Consider the following 25,483-nt stretch of genomic DNA (forward strand, 5'->3'; position numbering starts at 1 on the left):
ATAAATGTTGAAATGTCTTTTATTTTTACTAAACTGACTTCTTACAAACTAAGGTTGGTAAAAAATAACGTTGTGATGTCTCGATGACACCACTTTTTTCATCGCAATGATCGATACCACGGCTGACACTTTTTTCATGAAATTTCATTATCAATGTAAAAGGGCCTCATCGAGACATCATCGATGGTGAAAAACGGCAAAGGATACGTCACCAACTTTTACCAACCTTATTACAAACTATTATTTTTGTTTCCAGAAAATTTCACCCATTAAAAAAGTAAATTCGCTACAATTATATTAGAATTTATTAAACTCAAACATATTATATATTTCGTTTTTACGAAAATCAATTATATTAACAATTCTCATTATCACAATTAAATTTAATTTTAAATCACACATTTTCAATAGCATATAATGAAAGATGTTCATTAATTACTGAAGAAAGTGTTTTATAAATAATTGTATATGGATAATTTATATCATTAGATGTTTCGATTATCTACCTATAGTATTGAGATCTTTATCTAAAATTTATGGTATAAAAATAATATTATCGCGAGATATTACGATTTGAAATTTCACAATGGCCAATAAAAATTCATTGATCGATCTGCCAATGTTTCAGAGTAACCGCTGATCGAAATTATATTTTCTGAGGAATTGTATCATTCTTTGCCAATAATAAAGTAATCAAAAAGTTATCCATAGTTCGAACTCAACCAAAAAAGATTAAAAAAGTATAAAATAAGAAATTATTTGTTTAGAGGGCTTGGAAAACAGCACCTTCAGCATCACCGTTGAGGGTGATTGCGCAAGCAAGGCGCTCACCGGCAGCAGCATCTCCAAGAACTTCCTTTTCTTCATCTTCAGCAGCTGGGACGTTTCCAGAAACAACCTTTATCCTGCATTTGCCACAGGCCATGTTACCCATGCAAGTTCCATCCTTTGAGATAACATCAGCACCAGTAAGAACTTCGAAAAGGTTTTGGTCATCTTCAAAAGAGAGTGTCTTCTTTTCGCCACCCTTTGTGATACCAACAATGCTACCGAAGCGTGAGAATGAGACAGTTGAAACGAGAGCCATTAGAAAGTGAAGTAAACGCTAAAATACTGTTCAAATTTCTGAAGGAAAGTGTTCGCCGATAAATTATTTCTGAGGTGTGGCCGGTAAATAACCACACTGACAAAAAACGTTAAAAAATTATCATTAACCGCCGCATCTGAAATTTCAAAAAAATTATAATGGAACAATTTATCATTTGGGCGTGGGTGCAATCAAAAATTCATAATTTAGTTAATTAAAAGAATAACTCGAAACTTCTGTCGTAGAATATGTAATATCATTGTTTTATGCATTTCAAAGATTATTAATTGAGACCAAAAACTTGGAATTTTTTTAAGGATTCCGAAAATATAAAAAGGCATTAACCATTAATCCAAAATTATGTGTTTATATCATTTGATTTCAAAAAATTATCTCGATCATTTGTTACAGTACCCAAAGTTAAGTACGTTAAGAAACACGATGACTAAAATTAACGGTCTTTTGAAATGAAAATTATAAACGGCATTTATCAAAGTGTTGTCCAATATTCGTTTGAATCACGCTTCCTGGTTCTTCAAGTGGGATTCTTCTTGTTCCTGCTAGTAGTTGTGCTGGTGTTCGCTGGCTGTTCCATTTCTTAAAGTCCAAAATGAACTTACTGAAACAACAATTGTTTACCAATTTTAGTTCATCTGTACCTTATCCAGTTTTCTTCAAATCTTAACACAATTTTTTGTTGTATTTGTTCTCTTCAAGTTAAATCCATGAAAAAAACTATAATCCACGGGAATAAAACTGGAATCTCGTTAATATTGGGTAAAATATATTTTTATTGTTTGAGAATTCACTTTTTTATAAATAAAAGGTTAAAAATCAGTATAGTTTGGTAACAAAACTACATACATAAAAATTAAATAAATAAATTTAAAATTTCATATGTTTGCATTGATATTTTTTGCTATTGTTCATAATGAAATATATCTTAGAGCAAGTGCTGATCCTAAAGAAACATATGGAAATGGCGGTGCTTTTTTGAGCTGGACGAAAGCAACTGGAAATAATGTTCAATATGTTGCATATCAAAGAATACATAATACTAAAGAATGGGAAATGATTAGTACATATGAAAATGGTCAAACTATTAATGTACTAAATATATACCCTGGAGAAGCAAAAAATAATGTATACTCCAAACATAGAATACCCGTTGATACCTGTTCATTATTTAAGGGTGCAGGGCCCAAATATTCAACATCAGGATTACTAAGATTATGGATGGAAGGTGGATCATGTACAATCGATGATAGCATTTCGAAAATATTGTTCTATCAACCATATGGACTCATTCCAGGGAATCGAAAAATGACCAGAGTAATCACAAAAAGTATTGATGAATTTGAGGCAAATCCTTCAATAATATTTGGTTATGATGTTGTTGTATTTGGCTTTTGGAATGGTTCACCAAATGGTTTGCAGTCGTATATTGTTCAAAGCTTTATTAAACCTTATATTGATAAAGGTGGTAGTTTTATCATTGGACATGGAACTATAAGCGATTCATGGCATACAAATCAAGGTGATATCTTTTTATCTCCAATAGCAGCATCACATTTTGGAACCGAAATGTACCACCCACCAGGTTATGATAGAGATAAAAGATACAAAAAAGCTATTATAAAGAAAAAGGGTGCGATTACATTATATCCTCATTATATTGGTGAAATTGGAGATTCTATCAATATTAAAGAGACACATACTGCTTCAGGTTATGTTCATGGGGATACCTATTTTGAACTTGATCATTCAGATATTCCTAAACAACCTTCAAATAAAAATTCATTTAGTTATGCTACAATTATCGAAGATAGTAGGATAGGTTCAATAGAAATTGGTCATTCATTATATGAAACAGAAGAAGTAGAACTAAAAATTCTGGCAAATATGATTCATTATATGAAGAAAATGACTGAATCAACACATTTTATATCTCATTCAACAATTGATATTGATGGACCAGTTGTAGTAGTGAATCAGATAACTGACGATGAAATATCATGGGTTGCTAAAGATATTGGTACAAAATATGATCTTAAAGTTGATGCGATTGCAGATAGAAATATTGAAAATTTAGTTGATAGTTCAAACATAGTAAAAATTGAAATAAAAACAGGACTTCAAGGATTTTATTATGTTATTGACAAAAATCCAAATACGATAATTAATGGAGATAAAAAGAAAGAAAAATATACTGAGGAATTGAATTACAAATATAAACCATCTGAAAGAAATTCGTATTTTCATATTGCAGCAATTGATAAAGCTAAAAATATTGGAGATACTATTCATTGTATTATGGCAACACCATCGCCAACACCGCTTCCAACAAAATCACCTTCACCGTCAAGATCACCAACGCCATCACCATCAAAATCACCAACGCCTTCAAGATCACCAACGCCTTCACCGTCAAAATCACCAACACCTTCAAGATCACCAACGCCTTCACCGTCAAAATCACCAACGCCTTCAAGATCACCAACGCCTTCACCGTCAAAATCACCAACACCTTCACCATCAAAATCACCAACACCTTCAAGATCGTCAACACCTTCTCCATCAAAATCATCTTCGCTATCAAAATCCCCAACACCATCAAGATCGCAAAACCCTTCACCATCAAAATCACCAACACCATCAAGATCGCCAACATTATCACCAATGGAAACACAAAATATTGGTGATATAACTCATTCAAGAGAATCTGGAAAGGGAACAATAGGAATAAATGAAATTTATTTAGGAAGTGGTATTGGTATTATTCTCGCAATTGGTTTGGTCTTTGGTATTATTTATTTCAATAAAAAATCTCACTCTGAACAAAATTCAAGTAATGCCATAAAGAACAAAACTCCCTTACCAGTTGATAAAAAATTTAATCCATTGTTTGATAAAGATGGTGGAAATGACCCATTCAAAGAAGACTTTTTGGAATAAATTTTATTGAATAATTTGGAAGAAGGGAACAAGCGAAACGTTTTGAGACTCCACAACATTAATATTGCACCAGACTAAAAATGCTTATATAAGCATTCTGTAGTGATACATATGTCATGTTAAGGTTTGGTTAAATTCGCAATTTTTGGGATTGTCTGTCTTTTGGTACATTTTCACTTGGCCAGGACAATATTATTAATTTTTTAACTTAATATAATGATATTTATTTATAGAATTTATAATATTTAATTAAAACAATATTTGTTGTTGTCAATCATAATTAAAACACACCTATATCATCAGTTTGAATTTTAATTTATTTTTATTTTTCAGCCTTTCAAATTCAATATTTTTTTGTTTTATAGTAATCTCATTATTTTTAAGAATTTTGTCTATATCAAAAATTACCTATAATTAATGTATACTAACATATATAAAAATTGATATTCTATTTGCTAATATTATATGCATTTTTATTTGAAGCTTTAATAATTTGTACAAGGTCATAAAAATCGCTTGTGCCCATTAATTTGGGTTGCTTCAAAGCATTTTTAATAAAATTTCTTTATTGAAAATTAGGAGTTATATTGAAATATTTTACATACATTTCTTTTTGGTCGGATTTAAAGCTTTAACATACATATGGGATTTTCAAATTTTTTTAAAAAAAATACTTCTTAATGAATTTTTGTAACTTGGAAGCGAAAATGAATCCAAATTTTTTATCGTTATTCTCTGAATTCTAAAGAAAAAGTTTTATCGGTTTTTCATTTTTAGTTATTAGCCAAAGCGCTTGTCGCCCATTTTTTGCAATTTCCAGAACTTTTCTCTCAAAGGATCGAGTACTATTAGTTTATCATACAGTTCGTCGTTCATTGAATTATCATCTTTTTGTTGCATCAAATGTAATAATAATGAAACACGGTGGAAGTTGTCTGGTGTTGCTTGGTAAAGCTTTTTAGCGTTTTCGAGTGCTTTCTTATATAATTCATCACTTTTCTTTGCAATACCCAAAATATATGAACATGCAGATTCATTTTGGAGATCATTCTCCAATGTCTTGAAAGCAAAATCAAGTTCTCCGGAAAGATCAGCCTTAGCGCCATCTATTACGGAAAAACGGGCAGACCAAGCACTATTGTTTTCGGGATCTTGTTCAAGATAGTAAGTTGTAAGATCAAGAATATCTTGATACATATTCCATCGCCTGGCAAGCCAAAGAGCATAGCTCCACGCATGGAAGTTCTTTGGATCATTTTGAATTCGGTCGGATAAAAGACTTGCATCAACTGGTTTTTCTTCTTGATTGTCAACAACCCATTGACGGTGGTACCATATTTGGTAGGACTTTAAACATTCTTCAAGAATTTCATGGGTAAAAAGAATTTCTTCATCAGAATCATATCCAAGTTTCTCAAGAATCTTACGACGATACCACCAAGCGCATGGATTTCCTGGGACGTTCATAAGAACTGTCTTTACGAGTTCATTTGCTCTTTGTGAATATTCATTAACGTTCATAACTCCACGGAAATAACTCATCATTTGGTCGTAGAAAGGTTCCCAATCAATGTAAAATGGATCTCCCTTTTTCTGAACCCCTGGAACTGGTTCTAAGTCGGCCCATTCTTGGGAATTAGCCCAAAGCACGTTTTCTTCTCCCTCATATGATGCTTCATCATCTTCAGTATCAGCGTGGGTTTGAGCTTGCTCTTTTAATTGAGGATTTGCTTCCTCGTGCGTTTCAGGAGCAGACATGGTTGCAATTATATACTTTCAATTATAAATAATCGTGCTCATTGAAATCAAACGGTTTTAATTAATTTGTTTCCAACGAACCCAAATTCGGGTTCTTTTAAATTTTTGAAGTATATTCCCATTATCTATAAAACAACATGAGTTTTTTATAGAGTAAAGGTATGGGTCTTGATAAAATTACATGTAATGATGTCGAACAAAATCATGATGTAATAAAAATGTTAGTATTAATCTTTGTTACATGTAAATGTACTGTAATCTTCAATAATTAATTTTTATAAACCAAAATATCAAAAACTTCCTTTTGATTTTGGAACTAAGAACGAAATATTTTTGGGGTGCCCTATTGCCTATGCAGGACACAGAATTTTTAATCGTTGCCTACAGAATATGGTTTTAACTTTACGTTGCAAACAGAGACAGTTAATTCATTTGTCGGATATGGCAACCGTGGTAAGCTACAAATTTATTATAATAGGATCAAGTGGTGTAGGCAAAACAGCAATTTTGAAAAGACTTGTTGAAGATATATTTATTGAGGAATCACAATCAACAATTGGTGTTGAATTCGATTCAACAATTTTAAACATAGATAACCGAAGAGTAAAATTGCAGATTTGGGATACTGCAGGTCAAGAACGTTTTAGATCTATTGCAAAGGCATATTACAGAAATGCGGTCGGTGTTATTCTTGTATTTGATATAACAGATAGAGAGTCATTTGACGAATTGACATCTTGGCTAAATGATATTCACTCACTATGTGATCCAAATGCTGTTGTACAGCTAATTGGTAATAAAGCAGATTTAAGCTCAAGGAGAGTTGTTACATTATCAGAAGCAGAACAATTTGCATCAAATCAAAAAATGCAATACCTTGAAACATCAGCAAAAACAGCTGATAATGTTAGAGAAGCGTTTGTACGCGTTGCTACAACAATATTAAGCAAAGGATTAAAACCATCAACACCACCTATCGATAAAAGACCACTTCTTCCTGAGGAAACAGCGTCAAATAAAACGTGCCCCTGCTAAGGATTGCACAAATTAAAAGAAAACATTTGATTTTTTATTCTTTTTTAGGTACGAAAAAAGTGACTTTAGTTTTGAAACTTTTTCTTATTTTTCAAAAAGTGGTATTTTGTGAGAATAAATTCCTAACTTTTTGTATAACTAAATGGACAAAACAGAACACACATTATATCATCTAAATCATTATTATTTATCCATACTTTAAAAATAACAAAATTGAAAACTTTAATGAATAATATAACTGAAAAATTAGAATTATATATTTATTCATTTTTGGTTAAATTTGAAAAGTGGTTTTTTTCCAAAATAAAATCATTTTATATAATTAATTTTTAGATATTGACAACTATTTATGTTTATCAGGTATACATTTGAATGCCGTTGAAAAATATATGATTTTTTTATGCTAACATGTTATGATTAAAAATTTTGATAAAAAAATCCAATATTTTTATGCGTAAGATAAATGCACTTTTTGACATACCATTTAGTTATACAAAAAGTTCAACGAACGTTAAACACACCGACTTCGAAATTTTTTTGACGAATTTGAATTACGAACGTTTTAATGGCAAAACAACTACACTGAAAAATTTTAAAATTTCTTCTCAATTAAGAGGATTAAAGAATGCTTTACAGAAAAGTGTAGATGTCAGAAAGCACTTCACCCCAAAATTTTGGGGTTCTGAATACTAAAATTTTGTGTAAGTGGCATTCTTCCATAATTTTAAATGTACAATCAAAGTTACTACTATAACTATGATGGTCAATATATGTTAAATCCAATGCCAAATTATTCATTCCAAAATAATCAAAGTTATTATCAAGAATTTTCCCAAATTCAATCTTTTGAATATCCTCAAAACATAGCAAATAATATGGATGAAACAAATTTTATTAATAAAATCACAGAATTTTTTATCCAAAAACGAAAACAAAAACAAAAACGAAGATTAAATAAACAAAGAAATAGAAAAGCACCAATAGGAAATAAAATTAAAACAAATCGAAGAAGTAATGTTAGAACACCTAATAAAAAAGTTTAAATAATTGTTAATAAAAAATTTTTAATAATAATCTTTTTTTAAATCGAAATAACAATTAATTAATTCATTTTTTAGTTATGCTTTGTTATTTTACTGATCCGTTTTATGATCCATTCGTGAAACATAGATCAAAAAGAATTTATCCATGTAATGCGATGAATAGATAATTTAATAACGTTGAACGTTGTTTCAACTCTTTATTTGCAGATGCATTTGATGAAGAATTTATTAACCTGAAGAACAAAAATGACAAAACAAAGAAAGGATACTGCCCAAGACGAAAAAGTACCCAAAAAATAACCGTTGAAGAAATTTAATATTTTCTGAACTTTAATCGTCATTGATAAACAATTCAAAAAAGCTATCGATCATTTTTTTGATCAGCCAAAAATTTAGGAAAGTGAAATCAATCTTTTTTCTTCAAGGCAATTTAATTACGAAAATTAATTCATAAATCAATATATGCTAATGGAGAATGTAACTGCTTATATATTATAATCTGTTAAAATAAAAATTGTTATAAAAATTGAGACGAAGATGTCCTGTCAGAAATAACCCCCAGTACGGACATTCAAACGACAGAAAAAGTTGATTGGCACTAATTTCGAATATTTTGCCATAACCATGCTGAGTTTTTCCACAAAAAATTTTTCGAGTTTGGTGAGTTCAAACCACAATAATTTATTCTAATTGCATGCGTGATAGTATCCGTTGTTCATTAGAAGAGTGATTTATTGTTTTCTTATGTGTGCGCGCTTAGAAAAACCTATATTGATCTTTTAAGCTTGCAAGTGTTTGTTTGCATGAAAATGATAAACTAATCGATAAATTCAACTTGGCTTCTATGTGACATTTGCAAAATGTCAATTGAGACCGATAGATAACTGAATAACCATTATAACTTTTTGAATATTTATACATCTTTTTTTGACAGGTCTATAATACGTTAATTAATTCAATTTGATATAAATTGAAAATTTCACTTAGTTCGTTTAAGTACAAAATGAATGATTCCGAATGGTATTTCATTATCGATTCAATAATATTCATCATTCTTGGAATCTACTCACTTGTCGTTTCAATTTTTTATATAGCAGTGCAATCAGAAAAAAAGTATCCAAACAGAATATTTTTTATATTTTTCATTATGATATTTTCAATTGCTTCATCACTCAAGTTTTTTGTTTACAAAGGCAACAAAGAAATATATTCTATTATCTTCTACATAGTAGTGATAGTCAGTGCAACAGCATTTTGCATAACATTTTATTTATCAATTCAGGAATGGGATGCAATCACAAGAGGAGCTCAATTTCAGTTCTGTCATCAAAGTATTGTTACTATTACAATCCTTTTTTTTAACTTCATTATAATGATATCACAATTAACCACATATTTTATGAAGAATATATCAACGCCTCATGTGTTTTTTTACCTTAACTCATTTGCTTCCTCAACTCAAATGCTTTTTGTTCTTGGATATGGGACATTTCATTGTTCAATGGTATTTCGAAATTTAAGTATAGAAGAAGGATCTCCTTACAAAAAACTCTACAGGATTACTCGTGTGTTACTTATTTTTCTTGTGATATTCGGAATTTTCAGCTTTGCATCATTTATTGCATCATTCTTCACAGATTTGAGCAACCAAAGAAAATACCTAATTTTCGACGGTCTGCTGGGCCGCTTCCCAATGTTAGTTGCAGTGTTTAGCTCTTTGATCTATCAAAGAATGATGGACGTTTCTCTCAAGTATTCGAAGGTGGAGAGCGTTAACACAAGAGATATCCACTTAATATGATTGTTTGATTTGTATGTAAATGTTTTTTACGATATTTTTAATTTTTTTGTTACTGCTAAAACATTTTTCGTGTTTCTGAATTTTTCGAATTGAACTTCCATACTAGAAAATTAAAGATAAAATACATGAGCAAAAAACATATCGTTATGAACTTTCATTTATGTTTTTTATAGTAATATCTTAAAACCAAATCATTTAGTTTTGGTTTCATGATTTCTTTTTTCTTCATCTTTTCCACTTTTTTAATCATTAACTGGTCAATGCCATTTTTTTAGCAAAAACCGCTTTTATTATCACGCAGAAACTCAAAAACCGTTTGTTTCCACTTTTTGGCGGCGGGTTCCTGCCAATCGCATTCAAAAAAGTAAGGAAATTGAGTAGATAACCGCCGGAAAGTATTTACTTTTGATAAACCTAATCAAACAAAACAATGAGTGGTGAACCAATATTAATCTTTGATTTAGGAAGTTCACACATAAGGACAGGCTTAGCAACTCAACCGTTACCTGATATTATAATTCCTTCAGCATTTCCAACAGGACAACATAATTATCCCATAGATAAACCACTTCCAGATGATTTTGACCCATCTTTTGCCATCACAGATGCTGAAATTGATGACAAAGATCGAATGACATATCTTTTTGCTTCTATTTATAATCATTATTTTGATGAAAATCAACCAGAGCCAACAAACTTAAAACTAGCATTTGCATGTTCACCACGTTCGATTGAGTGTAACCTCGATATTGCACAAAATGCATTTGAATTACTTGGTGCAGATGCAATAATCATGAAGCCACCTGCAGTTTATTCATTAACCACATTTTCAATTGAAACCTGCATCTGCATTGACATTGGCTATGATATCACCAATGTTATTCCAATTGAGCACAATATGATTTGCACCAAAGGAATCAACTGGACATTCAATGCCGGGTCCGGCCTTGACCTGTTCGCATCGCGGTATCAACTAGGGATCGAAAGCATCACCAAATGGTCACAAATGGAGCAAGCACGAAAGATCAAAGAAGATCACATTCAAGTTTCTCTCAATTATTCCGACTCAATTAGTAAACTAACAGACGACGCCACAACATTAGAGTTCGGCCTCACGTGCGGCGAGCTCCTCTTCACGCCAAAGCTGTACGAGGCCGGCATCTCCAAAGACGGACCCGCCGACAGCCGAATATCGACGCTCATGGAGGAGCCGGGCCTCGCCAAGCTCATCAGCGAGTCGATCCAGCAGTGCGACCTCCACAACAGGTCCGACCTGTACAACCACATCATAATCACCGGCGGAACATCGAGAACAAAGGGGTTAAAGGACCGTCTCCTCAATGACCTGAAGAAGATGAGAGAAGGAATCGGAACAGTGAACATCTTCACGCCTGATGACCCTGTCAACTCCGCGTGGATGGGCGCGGCTGTGGTGTGCCAATGCTCGCCTGAAAACGAACAGTGGCTGACGAAGGAGGAATACGACGAAGACCCGAACTTGGCGTATAGCAGGTTCAACCAATATGGAATTAACCCTATATGAATAAACAGAATAAAACTGTTTCTGAGGAATTGGTGAATTGTTTTTGGGAATGAGTTGGAGTAAATGATTTTTAGAATTTGGTGTATCTTTCTCAGTGTGGTTATTATTTTTGGTATTTGTTGAAGAAATACATTTTGTTAAATTATTAAATTGAATTATTGACAATTTTTTTCTTGAAACAAATGAAAATAAAAAGAGTTTTGGAATTTTAAAAATTTGTCACACCTGTAGCAAAATATTTATTAAATTGCTAGATTTGATTTTTGTTCTTACTGTAATCAAATGTAAAGTTTTGAAAAGTTTTCAAAGAAAAAAAGAAACTCTCTTTGATAAATGACCACAGTTAAAAAGATACAAAAAGAAAACATGTTAGAGTTCCTAACGGATTTGGAAAAGACAATTTTTGTTATAAATGAAGATAATATTGAAACAATTGTTCAATCAATTATTAAAATGTCTTCAAAAAAATATCCATTTTCTTTTTATTTAACTGTTTTACATATTGTCTATATATTTTATACAAAACGTAATCCTAGTGATGAATTGTTATTTCATTTTCTTGAAGAATTAGACAAGAATCAAACAGAAATTAAAATATTTAAAATGTTTTCAAAGCAACTTTTATTTGTTTATGATATCAATAATGAATCAGATCATCTTATACAAAAATTCATTGAGCAAAATATAATTGATCCCAAAGATATCAACCATCGATATTCTTTATATTTTGCTCATATTACTGCAAGTAAGAAAATTACTAAGCAAACGTTACCAGTAAATATATATGCAAAAGAATATGACTCATATTTTGTTGAAAGCATTAAAGAACTTTCGCAGAATAATTGGGAACTTCATAAACATTTAATTAAAGAAGGACATAATCCAAATGAACTTTCAAAAATAATTCGAAATGATGACATAGAAAAACTTCAAGAAATATCATCACAACCAAATTTTGATTTTAATCAAACCTTTAAACCATCGATTTATGAAAGATGTTCTTTTATTAATCAATGGAATGTTACATTAATTGATTATGCAGCATTTTTTGGATCTGTTAAATGTTTTAAATATTTACTTCTGAATGTTGCAAACATAATTAATACAGGTAAATATGCAGTTGCAGGTGGAAATGAAGAAATCATTCATTTATGTGTGCAAAATCATTCATCTTTTGTAGGTGGTTATGAGTCAGCAATTATGTTTCATCGAAATGATATCTTTCAATATCTTTTTGATAATAAAATTGAAGAAATAGTGAATTATTCTACTTTGGGAGATATTTGTATATCACATGATAATTATGAAATATTCAAATTTTTAACTGAGAATAATATGGTAATTAAAGATTTCATGTTGGATACTGCAGCTAAAACAGGTAATACTTTTATTACGACATACATGCTAAAATTTAAAACTCCATCAGAAAAAGTTCTTATTTATGCAGCTGTATCAAGAAATTATGAGCTTTTCAAGTTACTTCTTAAGCAAAAAGATATTTAAGTCAATGCAACAAATGTTAGTTTATTTTATTTAGTATATCTTTAAATTTTTTTATGTTTTATTATGATATTTGGTATTTATTTACATGATTTGAAACACCTTTAATGATAGCATCAAAATATGGATCTGCAAAAATTGTTGAATTACTCCTTAAGCGAGAAGATATAATTATTAATGCACAAAGCATTAATTTTTGAGTTTTCAAAAATTTGTTTGTTTTACTGATTCTATAAAATTTCATTTTTATTTCTATTCATTCAAGTTATTTCCCACTGCACTTTATTATGCAGCTTTAAATAATCACACAAAAATAGTAAAATTACTTCTTGAACAAAAAGGAATTAAGCATCAAAAAAAGTATGACAAAGTATTAATATTTTATTGGTTATTGTTTTAGCAGTATCAAATAATAATATAGAAATGTTAAAATTATTTCTTAAAGATAAAAAATTTGATATCAATAAAAGAAAAGTCTCAATTTTTTATTTGATATTTATTTCTAAAATATTTTAGAACATCACTTATGATTGCATCTAAAAAAGGTTACATAGATATAGTTAAATTACTTCTTGAACAAAAAGATATTGATATAAATGCAGTAGATGATATATATTTGTTTTATTTTGTATTTATTTTTATGTTTTCTTGTTTCAAAATCAATTATGAATTTTGTAAATTTGATTTCAAACAGCTTTAGCTTTCGCATCAAGTAAAGGGAATACTGAAATAGTGAAAATGCTTCTCGAACAAAAAGGAATTGATTTCAATAAAGCAAATCTTTTTTTGTTTTTTTCGCTATTTATTTCAAAAATTTACAATTGATATCAAATTTTTGGAAATTCTTCAATTTGTTTTGGACACCTTTGATGTTAGCATCTGAGTATGGTCATATTGATATTGTAAAATTACTTCTCGAGCAAAAAGGTATTAATATTAATGCAAAAAATATTGTATTTTTTTGTTTTGTGTTAATTAAGAAAATATGCAATTTAATTTAAAGTTTCGGAATTAATTTAATGCTTTCTATACAGCTTTGTTAGTTAGTTGTGAAAAATGTTATTTCGAAATAATCAAATTACTTCTTGAACAAGATGGTGTTGAAATTAATGCAAATACTGTTCAAATTCATTATTATATATTTGTTTTATTGATTTTGTATTTTTAATGTGTATTTAATATTTATAATGATTGTTTTGGACAGCACTTATGATTTCATCTGAAAAATGTCATACTGCAGCTGTTAAATTACTTCTTGAACAAGATGGAATTGATATCAATATAAAAAACATTAAATTATATTTTACTCAGTATTTTTATATGATTTTATGTTTTTAAATAACAATTGGAATTTGTTCAATGTATTATGGACAGCATTAATGTGGGCTTGTGCAAGAAATAATACAGAAATCGCTAGATTACTTCTTGAACAAAACAATATAAAAGTAAGTGGTAAAAATGTTTTTTTGCTTAATTTAAAGTTAACATAAGTTATTTGATGTCACATCATAAAATTTGGAATTATTTTATATTTATCAAAACAGCAATTATGTATGCTTCTGAAAATAAGAATGATGAAATTGCAAAAATCCCTGAAGAAAAAATGCCCAAAAAAGTCACAAAAAAGAAAAATAACTGTATAACTCATTAAAACGAAAATATATTAAAAAATTTAATATCCCTTTGTAATACCAAGTTATTCTCTTGTTTATGTACAATATTTAGTCACGCAAGTTAGAAAAAACTTGAGTTTTATCGATGTTTGTGTATGGTTTTTTGAATAGTTTACGCGCATTTTAACACATTGAAAAATTCTGTGAGTTTGTTTGGCCTTTCTCTGAATGAGCGTTCCAACTGGTGACGAAAAGAAAGAAGTCGCACAAACACAAGCTACCCAACGCATCCGTCTCACAATCACATCTTCCAAACTTCCAAATCTCCAGAAGGTTTGCAACAATTTAATTCAAAAACTTAAGGCTGAACATCTTAAGGTTCGTGGTCCAATTCCGATGCCACGCCGTCGCCTTAGGATTACAACACGCAGAGCACCATGTGGTAATGGTACTGAAACATACGATCATCTTGAACTTCGTATTTACAAACGCGTTATCGATTTTGTTGGAACACCAGCAGCTGTTAAACAAGTTACACAAATTGGTCTCGAACCAGAAGTTCACGTAGAAGTTTCAGTAATCACAGAGTAAATGAACTCAAAAATACATTTTTTTAATACTTTGTTTTTCTTTGGCTTTTTCGCAAGAAAATGAAATTTCCTGTAATAACTTTAATAGAAATATTTTAATAGAAACATTTGATTAATCAAATAAGTTTAAGCAATACTATAATCAATTTATTTTGACTTAAAAAACAAAACAAGATACAATGCTAGTCATTGTGTTATAACAAAAGCAAATCGAATTTGGATGAAAAAAAATGAAAAAATGATTTAAATTTAAATTATTTCAGCAGTATATAAATATTACAAAAGTTATTTGGTTATTAGTTTATTTAGAATTGGAGAGGCTTGAATAGCCATGACATCTTTCCGTTGAGATATTTTTGACGAAGAACTTTAGAAGCAGCTTGAAGTTCAGCCTTCTTTTGTTCAGTGTCTTCCATAGACTTGATGACTTGGTCTGGTTTTATCTTGTTCCAGAAATCTTCATCTTTCATCATATGACGTGTAAGAAGAAGATGGTTGAAGTTAACAATCTTGACAAAAACTTTGACTTGTGTGCGCTTAACAAGGGTCTTTTGTGGCATGTATTTTGTTAACTTCTTTGGTGATTTATCAATACCCAAAACAACAGCATGTGGATACTTGCGTGCTTCAGTTGGTTCTGGGTAAGCTTGCAAAACAATGGCTTTCTTTCCAGCATGGCGGCCATTAAGAAGGATAACAAATCGTCCGGGCTGAAGGAGTGTCTTCTGAGCAGACATCAAAAAAGGGCCAAACCGCACTTAAAAGTGACACTCTATCGTATTCAACAAGAGATTTATCATCACAAAACATATTAATGCATTTGTAAAAAAATGCTAATTTATGCAACAAACACTTTTAGGAGAGCTTTGGTATGATATGATTTAAAACAAAATTAGATTTATGCCAAATCAATTCAAGGTAAATGCTTGAAAGATGCTATAAAAATTAAACACAATATAATGCCACTTGTTTATTAAACATATTTTAAGCATATGTGAACCAATGATTAGACTATGTTGAGTATAGTAATTAAACATTTTTTTGAAAGAATTTCAGAACTTTATGCATATTTTGAAAGAACGATAGAACATTATTTATAAATGATTTTTTACTTCTAAATATCTTTTGGTCTCACATTTGCAATAATAGCTGTTTGATCCTCACTGATAGAAACCAGTTTTGTTGACGCGTTGTTAAATGAAACTGATAATATTCTAGATCTTTGCGGCTTTAATTCGTCAGAAATAGTTTTTGTTCTCATATCCATTAATCTAATTGTTCTGTCTGAAGAAGCAATTGCTAATGTATATCCATCTTGAGTGAATTCCATACTCTCTATAAGTTTACCTCCAATCTTTGATTGACTCACAAGTTCCTTCGGCTCTTTGAAATCAAAAAATTGAACGTAACCGCCGACGGTTCCGACGGGTATTTGCTTATGAGAATGATGTGTCGCGAAGCAGTTGATCGAAAGCTTAAGCTTGCCTGGGTTTTGTGGTGTGCTTCCATATAAATGGTATTCTTCTTGCCTGGTTTCAACATCAATTTGTGCTAATGTGTGTCTTGCAAGACAAATAATTTTGGATTCATCTTCCCCAAAGAATTTGACAGAACGGAAAAAGGCATCACTAACTCTCCCGGAAAATGTTTCTGATCCATTGTCAATATAAAGACTACCATGATCACCAATGACTGCTACGATGGAACCATCACCTTTTATTGCACAATGTGGGCTAAAAGCATCCGGGCAATTAATTTCTCGAATTCGTTTGAAATCTTTTGCATCAGTTAAAACACATGTTCCATCAAGTGATGATGAAACAATTTTTTGGCCATCATTTGAGACACCAATATCGGTAATTGCAAGGCAATGAGCAGGCAATGTTCTTGATTTATAAAATTGATCATTTTGTGATGAAAGTTCCAATAAATCCCCAGAAAAAGACCCAATGTAAATATGGTCATTTACCCACTTTCCAAGTAGTGCAACTTGGTCAAGTATATCTACGTATGTATACTTGTTTTTATCGATTTCATAGAATTCCATTTGGAAAGTGTTGGCGGTTTCTCATGTCCGACTATTTCATATCACATGTCATGTTAGTTGCGTAAATTTTTTAAAAGTTCATCTTTTCTGAAAATTACTCAAACAATGTGTAAAGAAGTTGATCATGTTGAAAATCCAAATGAAAATGATAAAGAACCTCAAAATGATCAACCAGAAGATCGTATGCCGCCACCAGCAAAAAAGAGAAAACAAAGATTGTCAAATAAGGAAAATATAAATCAAAACGAAATTTCAGGAACTCCAATACCTTTTGCCGCATCGTCTATAGATACAGAAACACACTCTCATAAAGATTCTTCATCAGCTGAAAAATCATTTGATTCTGATTTAAGTCAGCAATCATATTATTCTGATGAACAAGAACCATAAATTTAGTTTGATATACATAAATACGAAATAAAATATTTTTTTTAACTTTTTTTCAAAAATCAATATTTGATATTTGTAGTTTAAATAATAAAAATTAAAAGTCTTTCCTATTGGTTGTTTTGGCTCTGTTGTTTATGTTTATCTTATATCGTCAGGTAAACAAAATAATTTTTTTCCCAATTAACGTTGCATGGGTTAATAAACGTTCTCACATAAGGTGATTTTTCACTTTTTGATAGTAGAAAAGTTGATCAACTTTATTTGAATTAATGACAGTTTTGATATAAATTATTGAAATAAATATAGGATTTGAATTTCTTGTAAAACTTTTTGAGTATGATTACGGGCCCTCTAAATTTTCGAGGTCACCGTTCGAGGATACGATATTGATGTGTCCAAAAAAAAAAATAAATTCTAAAACGAGATTGATAATCATATACTATTTAGTGTTCATATTATAGAAATGAATTCATTTTAGGCGTAACGATGAAATTTGATAAAATTATATAAATTGGATATTAACAAATCAACATTCAAAACTTATATAATAATAACACATTCAAAAAAAACATACATTATTCAGATTCTTTTAGATCTCCAAAATTTCAAGATATCAACAACTCACAAACATTGACATTTCATCATTTTTTACTGAAAATCAAATATAATTATCCGATAAAATTTTTTTTTGATTGGCAGTTCTCATAAAACTCGAAGTTATATGTAAACATTAATTTCACAATATGTAAATTATCCTTATTATCATACTCAATAATTTGTTTTTGAAAAATAACCCGCCCCTCGTTAAATGGCAAATTGCCTCAATTAGATAATGTAAACTTGTGAAAAATATTAACAAAAAGGTTTTTAGCTAACTGTATTGTTTCAAAAACTTCTATTTCAAATTTTGTTTTAAAATCGACTAAGTTTGTCCGAAGTTAAAACGGTTGTTCGAATTTTTGAATGAAAAGTGACGGTATAAAAATCTGCACGAAAAACACGTTTTTTATCATTAAATGAAAAGTGAACAAGAAGAAACATCTGCATTTGAATCACAAAGGTCTTTTTCCTTGTCTATGGCCAGTGTTTCAACAATACAAGAAGAGGTGTCAACTTATATCGATTCTTTTTTTCTACTTTTCGATGAAATCAATAGATCTTTTCCAAGAAACTCATTTTTTGCCATAATTACAAATACGTTTTTTATGATTCAAACATTTGCTACATTCTCATGGTTTTTTCATCCAGCTATTTGGCAAATTGAAGGAAATCTAGTTCTTCAATTTTTTCGCTACATATATTCAGTTGCTGATTTTGGTCTTTCTTTTGATTCTATTATTCCACCTATTATTGTTTCCGTTATTTCTTTTTTAGCAATTCTTTTTATTTTAATAATCCAATATTATTATAAACGAACTAAAACATATCCTAAATGGATGTTAGGCTTAGCAGCACTTATATCCACCTTTATATGTCCCTTATTAGTTATTCCTACTTCTCATTCATGTGGTTATTACATCAAGCAAATTCTTATTTCATTTAATGGAACATATTTATTTGTCATAATTATCACCTTTATCTTCTTTTTGACGAATATTTTCATGGTTTATCTCAATCAAATAATTAGTACCATGACACCATTTTTACCAAATAGTCTTTTATCATCATGGGATGGCGAAACCATTTATTACATCACTGTTGCAGCTTCTATTTGTTCTATATTTTCGTTTATTTTTGATATTTTACCCAAATATACATTTTATATCTCTGGTGCATTAGTTATTATTTTATGTCTTTATTTAATCTATAAAATGTTTCAGTTTCCATGTTTCCAAGTTTTTTCTAACGCAGCCTTTTTAGCATTAGAATTATCCATATTATTTACAAACATATTTACATTTATTGAAATTAATCAAACGATTAAAATCTTTATACCAATTATAGTTATCATGATTTCATTACCAATATGTTATATAATTATGTCAAAATCACAACAATCTATTCGTAATAAAGATTATCCAATCGAGACAGAAACACAAGCAATTCGATCATTACGAGTCCAAATATATTATGATCCTCAAAAGTTTATAACATTAGATTTAATACGTGATATCTCAACGAAACATAAATCAACAAAAATATTAGTACAATTAGCACGAATATTAGCAATGTTACCATTAGGAAGTCAATTATTAAATCGATTTATATCGATAATTAGTTATCGAACTGATTTAACATCATCTGAACGCTTTTGTTTTTTTCAAATCAAACGAATTCATTTATTACGACAATCATCAGTTTCACGACAATTAAACAATGATTTTAATGAAGTTAAAAAAGTCACAAGTCGAACCATTAAAATTGCACAACAATTTTGGATTGATTTAGTTGATAAAAAGATTACACATAATTATGGATATTTCTTATCATTTTATCAAGAAATCCAAAAAGTAAATACGATTTGTTTAGAAGCTATTGATAAATATCCAAATAGTCCACGATTTGTTGATGAATATGCACATTTTCTCATCGAATGTAAAACAGATTTTGAACTTGGAACTGAATATCATTATATAGCAGATCAAATCGAAAAAGGAAAACATAATAATATTGATTATGCTTATCGATCATTTGTTAATCGATATCCGATTTATTTAAAGGAGAAAATCCTTGATCATCGAGGTAAGAAAGTCATTGAACAAAAGAAAGAAAATGGCACAAGTAATTCATCTAATAATAACTCAAGTACTTTAATAAGTATTGATGATAATGAATTTGAAGAAGAAGCATCGAAAGTTATGGACCATAGTAAGTTACGTTTAGCATTACAAAAGGCATTAAATGGTTTAAAGAATCATCGATTAGAAAACTTTAAGATTACATTTGTATTAGAAATAATATTATGTATTATCATATTAATTACTTTTAGTTTATTCTTTAATGATTATTTTAATACATTAAAAATGCAATTTACTGCCGTAAAACAATTTTCAAATATTCGAGATACAATTTCACTTGAATGGTATTCATTTTCACGATTTTTAGAATCAATTTCAAATTTATATATTACAAATGATATTAAAAATCAAATTTTAGGGTTTGATATAACAAAAGAAAATTTGGATTTAAATTATTTCGGTGTACCTAAAGATATGTTATTAAAGTTTTGTGCTCAAGGAATGGAAGTTCAAAACACATTTAGTTATTCCGTAGCATTATTTGATAATGTTGAAGATTATACAGCATTATTAGAACCTTATTATAGTTTCCAAAATTGTACTTATTGTCAAAAACCAGAAAGTGGAGTAATAGTTGAAACATCAGGTAAAGCATTAATCGGAATGTTATTTCAACAATTTTCATTATTTTCGAATTATTCAAATGATAATTGGGAAACATCAAAAGAATTTTGTCAATTAATTAATAATTATAATTCATCATTAAAATTATTTCCTAATCAAATGGATTCGATTTATAATTGGTATACATCATTATCTAATTCATATAAGAAAACATTTTTTATTATTATTATAGTTATCTCTATTTTAGTTATATTAATATGTTCGATAACATTTATTATACCATTTTATTTATTACGAAAAGATTTAAATTATTCAAAAGAAATAATGTTAAATGTCTCTAAAGAAGCAGCTGAAGAAGCATCGAAAACTATAATGAAAACTCATGATGATAATACATTAGTAATGTCATCAACATTAGAAGCTAAATCTTATGAAATGATATTATTACCAATTTTTAATATTCTTTTTATTTTTGGTATAATAATTTCATGTATAACTTTATATATAGCATTAATTGGATCAATTGATGTATATAATAATATATCAATTTGGTATATATTATCACATGAACGGAATTCTTACTTATTAGAAACTATGAGTATGGGAATTATTAGTTCAATAATTACTAAAAGTAATTTCCCGATAGAACCTGATAATATAATATATACATATTCGAATTTATGTAATATTACAATGGAAATTCATAATCGTTTAATATCAACTGATAATAATATTAATGGATATTCCACATTAATTGATGATTTACATTTCATTTCTACTTGTGATAACAATGATAATATATCGAAAGTTGATGATATTAATGAACATAATAATTATAAATGTAATTCAATTAATCAAATGATGATATTATTCCAACATTTACAAATCGATACATTAAAATCATTTAATGAACTTAATCCATTAGAAACTTCTCATTTCCAAAACTTAATACATTTAATTGAATATCATTTATATCCAAAACTTTTAGAGATTAATTCGATATTAAATGAACAAACCATAAAATATGAAAAAGATTTTATTACATTTTATTTCCCATTATATTTTTGTTTAATCATAGTTTGTTTAATATTTGTATTAATTCAAATCAAAACATTAATCAATTTAATACATTCATTTGAAATATCTAAATCTTTAATTGGTAGACTTTCACCTCAATATATTGTCTCTAATCATAAACTTTTAAATTATGTATTAGATAATTCGAAAGAATTAAATTCCGAAAAATCAAGTTCAGCTGAACAATCAGTCATTAATTCATCGACTGATGCTATTTTAGCATTTGATCAAAACTTAATCATCGAATTAATGAATCCCGCAGTTAGTACAATCTTTGGTTATACAGTTCAACAACTTTTAGGTCAAAGTATTACAACTATTTTACCTATTAATAAAGATCCGAAGAATTCACAACAATTTTATCAACAAATTAATCTCATGAAAAGTAAACAAGTACCTATGACATATTCATGTAAATTAATTGGAGAAAAAGATGATGAAAATGAAATCTTATTAAATGTTACATTATTAGGCATAAACAATGGGGAATCATTTGCGTTAATAATGAATGACATGACAATTGCAATGAAAGCTCAAAAAGATATTGAAGAAGCCAAAAAGAAAGCCGAGAAATTATTATATCAAATATTACCACGTGATATTGTTAATCGAATTAATCAAGGAGAAACAGAAATATCATTTTCAGTACCAATTGCTACAATTACATTCATTGACATTGTTAAGTTTAGTGAATATTCCGCAACTTTATCCGCAAAACAAATAATGACAAACCTTGGAATGGTATTTAAATCATTTGATTCTTTATTAACAAAATATAAGACAATAATTAAAATCAAATTAATTGGTGACGTGTATATGGCTGCTGCTGGTTTATTCAACCAAAACTTATCAAGTGACGTGCCTGCTAGTGAAATGGTTTCATTCGCTATTGACGTGTTACATGTGTTGGATGAAATCAATCATGGATTGGAATCCAATTTGCAAGTGAGAATTGGAATTAACACTGGAGGACCTCTGATCGCTGGCGTGTTGGGAATCGATAAGCCTTTGTTCGATATAATCGGAGACCCAATAAATGTCGCGTCAAGATTACAAAGTAACAGTCTGCCAAACCATATACAGATATCACAGGCAACTTGCGACTTGATAAAGAATAAGGGATTCGTAATAGAAGAAAGAGGAAAGATACAGCTGAAGGGAAAGGGACTGCAGATGGCGTACTTCGTGGGAGTGGAGGAAACGTCAACAGAAGTGTTCCCGTTCTTGTCATAGATGTTATGTTCGGCGTTTCGGTAATGAAATTGTATTTAATTAATAAATGTTTTTTTAAAATTTTTCAATAATGTAAATGACGGACGACCGAAAAAGATTTGATTCCACTCTTAAAGAAACTTCCATCAGAAGAACTTTTGTTTTGTGAAAGAGAAATATTTGCAAGCAATTCCAGATATCCAAATCGAATCATATATTTTTTCCGGGAAGAGATACTTAGATAGACTGCAGTGAAAAACCTGTAGACCAACAACAAAATTCTATATAAATAATGATTTTAATAAAATTTGCTAGCAAATAGAAATTTTAACATATATTCCCAAAAATATGAATTAATTAAATATGTGAAGAAAATCGAGAAAAAAAATTTTTCCGTGTTAACGTTCTCTTTAGTGAAGTGAGTAAAAAATAGGAATATTGCGAAAATTACAAAATTAAATCGAAAAAAATTTATTAAAATATATATTACTAAATATGTTCTCTATGAATAATGCTACAGTGTGAACTTGGGTTATAAATAGGTGTTTTTCATCCGTCTACATGTTTTTCATTGCAGTCCATGATTTATTTTGATTACCAGAGTATTTGTTGATGTAAGACATTATATTATATATTTAGATAATTTTGGGTGAATAGTAATTACTTGTCTTTACTGATATAATTTGGGGTGCCCCATTAAAATTTTCAATACAATTTTTTGACTGATTACTTGGCCAAAGCAACCAAACTTCACTAACACAGACGATTTCCAACAAACAAAATTTACATAATATTTGTTCTAAGCATAAGAAGCCTTTTGACTATTGTTGTGAAGAATGCGGAACTTTTTTATGCGGAGATTGCCTTTTCGAACAATTAATGCAAAAAAGTGAAGAACACAAAACACATAAAATAATGAAGATATCTGAAATGAAAGAAAAGGTCTTGGGAAATTTGGATCAATCTCTAACGAAATTAAATGACTCACTCAAAATCATCCATGATAAAGTTGAAAATCTCGAAAATTTAAGAACTCAGCTCTCAGTTTCATATGATGAAGCACAAATGGATATGTTTTCAACTTTTAGATCTATACAATCACATTTATCAGATTCAGAATCTAAGTGTGAATCTAAACTATCAAATAATATCAACACACTCAATGACCTTGCTAGCCGAGCCGAAGTACTTGTTGATGACTCAGAATCTATACTTAATTCCACAGATTCAAATTCCATCTCAGCAGCTCCACGTTTAATCGAAAATATTCGTTCTTTTGTATCTTTAGATACCAATTTTACCATTGAAGAAACTCCCACCATTGATTGGACTAATGAACTAATTCCAATATTTGCTTCATATCATCTTAAGATCCAAGATTTTATGAAATCATTCCGTGGCAAGCCTTTCACAGAGAAGTATTCTCGTGTAGTGTCCAGGTACAACGGCCAATGGAGAGTAAAAATTGTCAGATCAGATGGCGATCACCTTGGCGTTTTTATTGAGCTCCTCAGCGGGTTTTCTGAGCCTGCACAGTTTGAATATGCAGTTGAGATTGTTCATCCTCATGAGGATAAACATATTGTAAAAAGTTTCACTTCACTCTTCGGAATAATGGACTCGTGGGGATGGAAGAAGCTTGCCACAGCACGCCAGCTTGAGAGGGACGGATACGTTGATGAAAGTGATACTTTATGTCTATGTGTAAAGCTTAGGCCGGTATCGTTTAAAGATGCAGCAAGGATCGGAGAGGAGACACTAACAAAACTAAGGGAGAGGTACCATAAACTAAAAAATTGTGAATAAAATTTTAAAATCGCATGACCGTTTAAATACAATACATTGACACAAATGTTTTGTCTGAAAATTAAGTGGCAGAAATACATTTTTGAAAAATAAATCTTTTAATTTTGTTAGGAATATTTCGTTTGTAAACATCAGAAATGGTCATTTTTTCAATTATATAACCACTCGAACACTTAAAAGGGAGTTTATTTATAATTGAGAAATTATAACGGTTTATATTGTCAAATATACGGTTAAATTCAAATGATATAAAATCAAAATTTAATCTGGATATATATCAACAAAAATTATAATAATAGAATGCAGTCAGAAATTAAGATGATGTATTCAAATCAGAATGTTTTTACTGATTAGAGATCTTAAAATATATCGTCATCAAAAGGCCCATTGTTATCATTGAAGTATTTATCAAAAATGTCATTTTCTTCGTCTACAGGCGTACTTGCTTCTTGGTTTTGCGTTTCATCTTGGTTTAGTTCTTCAATTATCGGCCAATCATAACACTCTGACAATCCAATATTTTCAATTATTTTACATTCTTTCACATCATAAACGTGTGTGACATCACCAGGAAAGGTAGTAGTGATTTTTTTGATGCGCTTATTACGAGACCTTTCTCTTTTTGCTTCCATTTATGTGAAGTGACCATTTTAAAGAAATTATCAATTTTCAGAACCTACAAAGGTTCTTTGCAGATTGAATTGTTTATTTCAAACGTTCGTAC

General features: G+C 29.6%; 10 protein-coding genes across 10 annotated transcripts; 6 read left to right on the forward strand and 4 right to left on the reverse strand.

The window, feature by feature from the left end:
• Positions 1–763: 763 nt before the first annotated feature.
• Positions 764–1,087, reverse strand: GO595_002710 (ferredoxin; the record flags this gene model as incomplete). Its single annotated transcript, XM_067915650.1, has 1 exon — positions 764–1,087. One exon carries the CDS (start codon positions 1,085–1,087, stop codon positions 764–766), a length of 324 nt encoding a protein of 107 aa, XP_067776511.1.
• Positions 1,088–3,390: 2,303 nt separating this feature from the next.
• On the reverse strand, positions 3,391–5,800 carry GO595_002711 (Protein farnesyltransferase/geranylgeranyltransferase type-1 subunit alpha; the record flags this gene model as incomplete). The annotated part of the gene is made up of 2 exons (XM_067915651.1): positions 3,391–3,794; positions 4,966–5,800. 2 exons carry the CDS (start codon positions 5,798–5,800, stop codon positions 3,391–3,393), a joined length of 1,239 nt encoding a protein of 412 aa, XP_067776512.1.
• A 441-nt stretch (positions 5,801–6,241) lies between these two features.
• On the forward strand, positions 6,242–6,835 carry GO595_002712 (small GTP-binding protein; the record flags this gene model as incomplete). The annotated part of the gene is made up of 1 exon (XM_067915652.1): positions 6,242–6,835. The coding sequence occupies one exon, from the start codon at positions 6,242–6,244 to the stop codon at positions 6,833–6,835; it is 594 nt and encodes a 197-aa protein (XP_067776513.1).
• Positions 6,836–10,109: 3,274 nt separating this feature from the next.
• GO595_002713 (Actin family protein) lies at positions 10,110–11,222 on the forward strand (the record flags this gene model as incomplete). The annotated part of the gene is made up of 1 exon (XM_067915653.1): positions 10,110–11,222. The coding sequence occupies one exon, from the start codon at positions 10,110–10,112 to the stop codon at positions 11,220–11,222; it is 1,113 nt and encodes a 370-aa protein (XP_067776514.1).
• A 3,341-nt stretch (positions 11,223–14,563) lies between these two features.
• On the forward strand, positions 14,564–14,926 carry GO595_002714 (40S ribosomal protein S20; the record flags this gene model as incomplete). Its single annotated transcript, XM_067915654.1, has 1 exon — positions 14,564–14,926. The coding sequence occupies one exon, from the start codon at positions 14,564–14,566 to the stop codon at positions 14,924–14,926; it is 363 nt and encodes a 120-aa protein (XP_067776515.1).
• A 304-nt stretch (positions 14,927–15,230) lies between these two features.
• GO595_002715 (ribosomal protein L27e) lies at positions 15,231–15,662 on the reverse strand (the record flags this gene model as incomplete). Its single annotated transcript, XM_067915655.1, has 1 exon — positions 15,231–15,662. The coding sequence occupies one exon, from the start codon at positions 15,660–15,662 to the stop codon at positions 15,231–15,233; it is 432 nt and encodes a 143-aa protein (XP_067776516.1).
• A 377-nt stretch (positions 15,663–16,039) lies between these two features.
• On the reverse strand, positions 16,040–16,972 carry GO595_002716 (WD-40 repeat-containing protein; the record flags this gene model as incomplete). The annotated part of the gene is made up of 1 exon (XM_067915657.1): positions 16,040–16,972. The coding sequence occupies one exon, from the start codon at positions 16,970–16,972 to the stop codon at positions 16,040–16,042; it is 933 nt and encodes a 310-aa protein (XP_067776517.1).
• Positions 16,973–17,077: 105 nt separating this feature from the next.
• On the forward strand, positions 17,078–17,362 carry GO595_002717 (uncharacterized protein; the record flags this gene model as incomplete). Its single annotated transcript, XM_067915658.1, has 1 exon — positions 17,078–17,362. The coding sequence occupies one exon, from the start codon at positions 17,078–17,080 to the stop codon at positions 17,360–17,362; it is 285 nt and encodes a 94-aa protein (XP_067776518.1).
• Positions 17,363–21,990: 4,628 nt separating this feature from the next.
• On the forward strand, positions 21,991–22,974 carry GO595_002718 (Adenylate and Guanylate cyclase catalytic domain containing protein; the record flags this gene model as incomplete). Its single annotated transcript, XM_067915659.1, has 1 exon — positions 21,991–22,974. The coding sequence occupies one exon, from the start codon at positions 21,991–21,993 to the stop codon at positions 22,972–22,974; it is 984 nt and encodes a 327-aa protein (XP_067776519.1).
• Positions 22,975–23,832: 858 nt separating this feature from the next.
• GO595_002719 (MATH domain containing protein) lies at positions 23,833–24,759 on the forward strand (the record flags this gene model as incomplete). The annotated part of the gene is made up of 1 exon (XM_067915660.1): positions 23,833–24,759. The coding sequence occupies one exon, from the start codon at positions 23,833–23,835 to the stop codon at positions 24,757–24,759; it is 927 nt and encodes a 308-aa protein (XP_067776520.1).
• Positions 24,760–25,483: the final 724 nt, after the last annotated feature.

This window comes from Histomonas meleagridis (genome assembly GCF_020186115.1).
Source record: "Histomonas meleagridis strain 2922-C6/04-10x chromosome Unknown contig_20, whole genome shotgun sequence".
NCBI classification, from domain to species: domain Eukaryota; phylum Parabasalia; order Tritrichomonadida; family Dientamoebidae; genus Histomonas; species Histomonas meleagridis.